Source organism: Carlito syrichta, unplaced genomic scaffold, assembly GCF_000164805.1.
Source record: "Carlito syrichta isolate Samal-C Ts95f unplaced genomic scaffold, Tarsius_syrichta-2.0.1 Scaffold309091, whole genome shotgun sequence".
Taxonomy (NCBI): Eukaryota; Metazoa; Chordata; class Mammalia; order Primates; family Tarsiidae; genus Carlito; species Carlito syrichta.
Genome location: NW_007253187.1, coordinates 626,086 through 633,363, shown reverse-complemented (window position 1 = coordinate 633,363; position 7,278 = coordinate 626,086). Strand labels below are relative to the sequence as shown.

The 7,278-nt window shown below is 40.5% G+C and overlaps 1 protein-coding gene across 3 annotated transcripts in view; it reads left to right on the top strand.

The window, feature by feature from the left end:
- The window catches only part of NLK (nemo like kinase), a 165,575-nt gene extending 158,297 nt beyond the window's left edge, over positions 1-7,278 (top strand). Inside the window, exons 9-12 of one of the 3 annotated variants that reach the window (XR_002482452.1) lie at positions 1,647-1,845; positions 2,742-2,835; positions 5,455-5,581; positions 7,075-7,278. Coding sequence is in view for 2 of the 3 variants with exons in the window: in XM_008066723.2 (XP_008064914.1) it covers positions 1,647-1,845; positions 2,742-2,835; positions 5,455-5,509 (348 nt within the window). In the remaining variant the exon portion in view is untranslated. Of the gene's footprint in view, positions 1-1,646; positions 1,846-2,741; positions 2,836-5,454 lie in introns of all 3 variants that reach the window. The other 2 variants (XM_008066723.2, XM_008066724.2) reach the window with 2 other exon arrangements.

The window sequence follows — 7,278 nt, the reverse complement described above, 5'->3', positions numbered from 1 at the left end:
CCGGCCACCGCAGCCTCGACCTGCTGGGCTCCGGCGATCCTTCCGCCTCAGCCTTCCAAGTAGACAGAACTACAGGCACGCGCTACCACGCCCGGCTGATTTTTTGATTTATTGTAGAGATGAGGTTTCGCTGCCCAGGCGTGTCTCGAACCCATGGACTCAGGCAATCCACTCACCTCAACCTCCCAAAGGCACGGAATTACAGGCTGAGCCATCGAGCCCAGCCCTTTAATTTTTTAATGAAGTAATAAGTTTAAAAGTTTATAAAAGGTTTTCAGGTGACTTGAAGCTTGAATATTAAGTATTCTGATCTAAAGTGCTAGAAAGCAACTGGGCATAGTGACTCACGCTTGTAATCCCAACATTTTGAGAGGCTGAGACAAGAGGATCATCTGAGACCAGAAGTTTGAGATCAGCCTGGGTGATATATTAAGATCCCATCTCCACAGAAAAAAATACATAATTTTTTTAAAGTGCCAGTAGCGCCGGGCTTGTTGGCTCAGCCTGTAATCCTGTGCTTTGGGAGGCCGAGGTGAGTGAATTGCCTGAGCCCGCGGGTTCGAGACCTGCCTGGGCAACTTGGTGAGACCTCATCTCTACAATAAATCAAAAAAACTAGCCGGACGTGTTAGCACGTGCCTGTAATTCTGGCTACTCAGAAGGCTGAGGCGGAACTATCACTGGAGCCCAGCAGGTGGAGGCTGCAGTGGCCGGGAGCGGCCACTGCACTCCAGTCTGGGCGACAGAGTGAAACTCAAACTCAAAAAAAAAGTGCCAGTAAGCCACAGCCTATACTAGACTCCTGATATTGAAACTGGGTTAGATCTCAAAACATGGCAGTCAAACCACTATCTGCTGCCTAACTCCAGCAGCCCTTGCCCTAGTCCTTTTGATATTTTAAGAGAATAAAAGTTTCATGCATCTTTATAAGAGTGCCACTGTGATAACATCTCTTCTAAATGCTAACACATTTAGAAATTATAGCCTGTTATTTAAATTGTAAACTTATCCCCTTCAAAGCATTGCATATATAAATGTCCTAACATTTGTTGTTTTTGACCCTGCATGCATTTATTTCAAGGTAGGAACTTTTTCAAATTTTAGCAGAAAGGCACTTAAATGTTTTATGATGATAAGAGTAGTTGTCTTTATTTATTTATTTATTTTTTGAGTTGGAGTCTCACTCTGTCACCCAGACTGAAGTGCAGTGGCCGCTCCCGGCCACCACAGCCTCAACCTGCTGGGCTCTGGAGATCCTTCCGCCTCAGCTTTCCAAGTAGCTGGAACTACAGGCGCATGCCACCACGCCCAGCTAAATTTTTGATTTATTGTAGAGATGAGGTCTCACCAAGTTGCCCAGGTGAGTCTCGAACCCGTGGGCTCAGGCAATCCACTCACCTCAGCCTCCCATGGCGCGGGATTACAGGCTGAGTCACCGAGCCCGGTTACCAGTAGTCTTAAATCATACACTCCCTCTACTGCTATGTTCCCTACCTCTAAATTCAGTTACCCCTCTTTGCACAGGTATGTACTATAAATTAAATATAGGCCGTGTAAAAGCAGTTACTGTGTCTTGTGAAAGATCCTGTGTGGACAGTCATGTTTATCTGTAGTGTTGATGTGCTGGTCTCTGAATTTGATTTCAGTCCAAAAGAATATCCGCTAAGGATGCCTTAGCCCACCCCTACCTAGATGAAGGGCGACTACGATATCACACATGTATGTGTAAATGTTGCTTTTCCACCTCTACTGGAAGAGTTTATACCAGTGACTTTGAGCCCATCACCAATCCCAAATTTGATGACACTTTTGAGAAGAACCTCAGTTCTGTCCGACAGGTTAAAGGTATGTATCTGTTTTGGCCTTTGCCCAGGCAGTATGACTAGTAACATTTTCCACTGGGTGACCATGAAGAGCTGAGATCTGGTTGGTGACCAAAGCTCTTCCATGTGATTTTTACAACCTTGCATGTAGCTGTTTGTTCAGGTCATAAAAATGCTGATTAAATATTACAGCCAGGGGAAGGTTAGGGAGAAGGATGAATATTTTGTTCTTATTTCCAAAGTTTATTTAGTGAGTGTGGCTCAAAATACATTTAATATGTATTCACTCAATGTCATTTCGCTGAATGAAACATACTATACATCTTTATGTAACAAAGTTCCAAAAAGTATAAAAATTCACTGAGGTGATCATTCCTTGAATGATGACAAGAGAAAGGAATTTCTGATAGTTTGCTCATAAAATTGTGTGGTACAGTCTTCTGTTGGAATAGGGTGAAGATAAGAGATCCAAAATTCTGAATGATTTTAGAGTCTGCTGTAGGACATTTTAGAAGAGAGAGGTAACCGCCCAGAACTATATACCTAACTGCCAACTGAGGTCTTTAAGTGGTCTCCAAAAAGGCAATAATTGCCAGCGTCTTAGAAGAGTTCACCCATAATACCAGGCATTTGGAGTCTCTCTCAAATTTCTAAACCATTTTATTCTTCCCACTGATGGGGTTTCCAGGATGCATAATACCACTATTGGGTTTTTTGTCTGTGTTTAGCAATAGCTGTCATTTTGGTTTCAGGAAAATTTAGCTGGATTCTACTTGATAGATGACGTGTGTGTTTGATTTAACTAAACCAACACAATAGTAGGAAATGCTGTTCAGATGCTAGCTAGAGTTAGCTGAGAATTCACTACTCCCGGCCTGCAAATTGGCATGGATTCTATGATGTTTGTTTTCTCCACAGAAATTATTCACCAGTTCATTTTGGAACAGCAGAAAGGAAACAGAGTGCCTCTCTGCATCAACCCTCAGTCTGCTGCTTTTAAGAGCTTTATTAGGTAACTATACATATGTGATTCTGACATTATTGTTGGGTTTAAAAGTTTGCTGTGTGATTGTTATTCAGCATATTTCTGTTTTCACTTAGATTACATAACAGATAAAAGGTCTACAGAAAGTTTCTGTTAAGAGGTTTGGCTTTTTAGTAAAAAGTATATTTAAAATGTAAACATCAGTTTTTACACTGGAACCAATTCACTATGGTTGCTTTGGCAGTTTTTTCCCCAGGTAGCCATGGTGTGGGATCCCACTACCACAGTACTGTGATAGCCACCTGTCCTGGGGTTAGACACAGTCATCTCAGTTCCCACTACTATTCCCACCCCTTTAATAATAACTGGAAGCAAGAAAATTACTTTTTTTTTTTAAACAGGTGGACTGTTGGTATAGCCTAATTAGAGGAGAAAGCCAGGAGGCTTATTAGAGCTTTGGAACCTAGCAGGCTTCATTCTTTTCATATCTCATTGTCCTTTCCTTCTCCTGATCTCTTTTTCCCTAACTCCTTATATCAATTAGTGTCTAGTCAAGAGAAAGAAATCACTCCAGTAATAAGAATGGGGGAAATCTAATAACAAAAATACTTAACTAGGAAAGACAGTTAACTACTAAAAGGCATAAAAGAGGATTCTGAAGGGTACTGAAGTAGCAAATGCAGAAAGCAGCTACTCTCTATAGACTGAGAGAGAGTGAACAAGAAAGAAATTAAGAATTTAGAAGAGCCTCCTCCACCCATGCCCTTTAAAAAGGGTATGACTACCACAGCATGAGGGTGGGAAAGAAGTGTACCAAAAGATGTGAACAGAACAGACCCATCAAAGAGGCCTGGCAGGAGAGAGTTTGGGTAGCCCAAAGCTGAGCCTTCCACCTGGCAAAAAAAAAAAAAAAAAACTGCCACCACACCAAACCTGGAAGAGAAACTGCTTCCTGATGCTCACAGTGTCCTTCCAGCGCCCTCTGTTGACAAAGTAACATTAAGCCAAGTGGCAAAGGGGAACCATGAACAGTCTGGCTCCAGTATCGCAAAGCAAGACAAAGAAGGCTGGATTTGGATCTGAGAAACCCCCTTTCTTCCTCACCTGCCTTTCTCCTCTCCTTGCTTCTCTTCCCCTTTTTGTATGGAAGTTGTTTGAATTTATTTAAACCATAGTCAAGAATTTTTTTAATTTGTAAAATGGGATGACTTTATTTCATGTATTTTGCTGTAGAAGGAAGTGATTAAGTTGCATTTTTACTTTTCTGTGGTTTTAAATTACTTTGTTTTAATATTTCCCCCTGAGAGTCAGTGGCCCAATCAACTAAGCGGCTTAGCAACTTCCAGGTGCAAATCATCTGGGCCCTGGGGAAGCAAAGTGGTTACAGCCTTCCTTCTCAAGTTTATAATCTAATTAGCTACCTTACCCAGACATGGGAAAAAACTAATAACATATCTGTGGAAAATGAATGCTAAATGATCATACTACTCCATTAATACTTGATAAAGGAATATTTATGAGGTTCATTTAAGATGAGTCCCCACTTCAAGTCCCTGTATTTTGAGAGGCTACTTTTTTTTTGTTTTGTTTGTCTGTTTTGAGTTGGAGTCTCACTCCCTCGCCCAGGCTGGAGTGCACTGGCACACTCATGGCCACCCCAGCGTCGACCTGCTGGGCTCAGGCGATCCTTCCACCTCAGTCTTCCAAGTAAACAGAACTACAGCCGTGCACTACCACGCCCAGTTAATTTTTTGATTTATTGTAGAAATGTCTCACCAAGTTGCCCAGGCTGTTCTCAGACCGGTGGGCTCAGGCAATCCTCTCGCCTTGTACTTCCAAAGTGCTGGGATTACAGGCTTGAGCCACTGCACCCTGCCAAGAAGCTACTTTTTTTTTTTTTGAGTCGGAGTCTCACTCTGTCGCTCAGACTGGAGTGCAGTGGCCGCTCCTGGCCACCGCAGCCTCAACCTGCTGGGCTCCAGTGATCCTTCCGCCTCAGCCTTCCAGGTAGCTGGAACTACAGGCGCGCGCTACCACGCCTGGCTAATTTTTTGATTTATTGTAGAGATGAGGTCTCACCAAGTTGCCCAGGCAGGTCTCAAACCCGCGGGCTCAGGCAATCCACTCACCTCAGCCTCCCAAAGGCGCGGGATTACAGGCTGAGCCACCGAGCCCAGCTCAAGAAACTACTTTTAAATGGATGATTCTACATGCTTTAAGGTTATTTTCCTGATTGATTGTAGACATTATTATTTATAATAGCTACCATTTACTTTACATTGTGAAGTAGGCACCATGAAAAACACTTTACATATTTTACTCAGTTATGCATCACAGTGTCTTTTGAGGTAGACAGCGTTATCCCTTTCCAAATGAGGAAAGATTAAAGAACTTGCTCAGTGCCACACAATAGCGTGTTATTTTCAAGCACACTAGACCAGATTGCCTGACTATAGATAACAAATCCTTAAACGAATAATCTGGAACAAATTTGACTTTGGAGAAGTCAAAGAAACAAAAAAAATCCAGAAATGGACTGTACAATTTTTTTCTAAAGGAAGAGAAGAAAACAGACAGTAGTGAATTACCCTTTTTTGCCCATTGTGGCATTGCAACTAATTTCACCATCTCTCCATTTTCTTCCAGTTCCACTGTTGCTCAACCCTCTGAGATGCCCCCATCTCCTCTGGTGTGGGAGTGATGGTGGAAGATAATGTACTACTGAAGATGTAATGTAGCTTTCCACTGGAGTCTGGGATTTGCAATTCTGGAGGTTAATCATGCTTGTACTGTAATTTTACTAATGAAGTTTTAAATTAACAACCACTACTTGTATGATATGAATAATATTTAGAAATGTTACTAGACTTTTAATCTTGTAAAGTGGTTGTGCTTTTAGAAGAAAAATATTTTACCCAGAGTTGCACATGTTTTATGAATTTAGTGCAGCTGTTATGGCTCACCTCAGAACAAAAGAGAATTGAACCAAATTTGGGAGTTTGGGGTTTTATGTTTTTGTTTTGTTTTGTTTTTCTTTTTTAAAATGAAGTGAGATTGTTCACACACACACACACACACACACACACACACACACACACACACACACACAGAGACAGTCATACATTTTGATATTTGAGCCATTCCTAAAGATTTGGGGTTTTCTAAAACTAAAGAATCTAGAAACCTTGCCTGCGACCAATCATGGAGCCACGTGAGCTGATCGTGGCTGCACCTGGGGGGAGGGTAGGGAGGAGGGGCATGCCACCTAATGATCAAGCCCTATAATTAGCTTCTCATTAGAGCCGTGATGGTGATGTGTGCTGTCTAAAATCCAATGTTGTGGGTAGAGAGAATGAGTTTGTGACTAGGAGAGACTAAACTTTTGTTTTCCTTACCCAGTATAAATATATATATATATATTTAATCTATTTTTATTAGAAGTTTTTCTGCTCTTTCTTACATAAAAGAACCCCAAGCATGCATCTTTCATGTGTGTAAATAATTCATTTCTGGGCTAATTTCAAAAGAATCCCAACATTGCTGTATAGAGAGAGAACTAGCTTGCACATTTTAGGTCTGTGAAATTTTGTGAGACTTTTCCTGCACTGGACAGTAAAAATAAATAATAAATAAAAGACAAAACAAATTTTTAAAAAATTTAAAGCCACAAAAAAAGGCACATAGGGAATTATGTCAAATGTGTTTGTGTCCTTAGGCAAAGCTGTGGGAGTCTTGAAATGTCACAGTAGTCAATAACTTATTACATTTTGACAAATTCTTTTTTCTGTTGGAACACTGAATTCTGTGCATATGTATATATGAATACAAATTGAAGGCCTCTACCTCCTGGAGTTATACAACTTGGCTTGTTTACCTCCACATGCTGATGATGACTATTTTTTTTTTTAAGTTCAATGTGGAGACTTGAAACTTGAATGTCCCTCCCGACTTTTATATTAAAAATAAAAAGACAAGAAAATTGAAGATCGTTTTTCACCTGTACAAGGAATACTAACGGATCGTCTTAAAATTGGTCTAGGAAAAAACCTTGGTGTGTGTTATGGACAATTAACTGTTAAAGTTATTGTAAGTTATCTGTATTTAGCAGAGTATTTTCATCTTGAGTGATCTGAGCTGAATTTGAAGACTATTAATAAGTTATGTTTGGAAGTTTTAACTTCAATGAAGTAATTATTTGCTGTGAAAGAAACAAACATTGAATTACTAAACAAAGATGGTGCAATATCTTTGTTTTTTTTTTATGAGGCTCCTGAGAATCAACCCAACTGAAGCATTTCAATTCACTTGAATGAGAAACGTGTTTAGTATCAAAAGAGCCCAAGAAGACACTGGTGTGAAAGGTACAATCTCAGAGGTTGGTCAATTACCGTGGCACACTTTCTGGTCACTTTGTACAATGTAGATTTGAAGTACAGTGGTGAAAACATTAAATGTGACATTTGAAAAAGA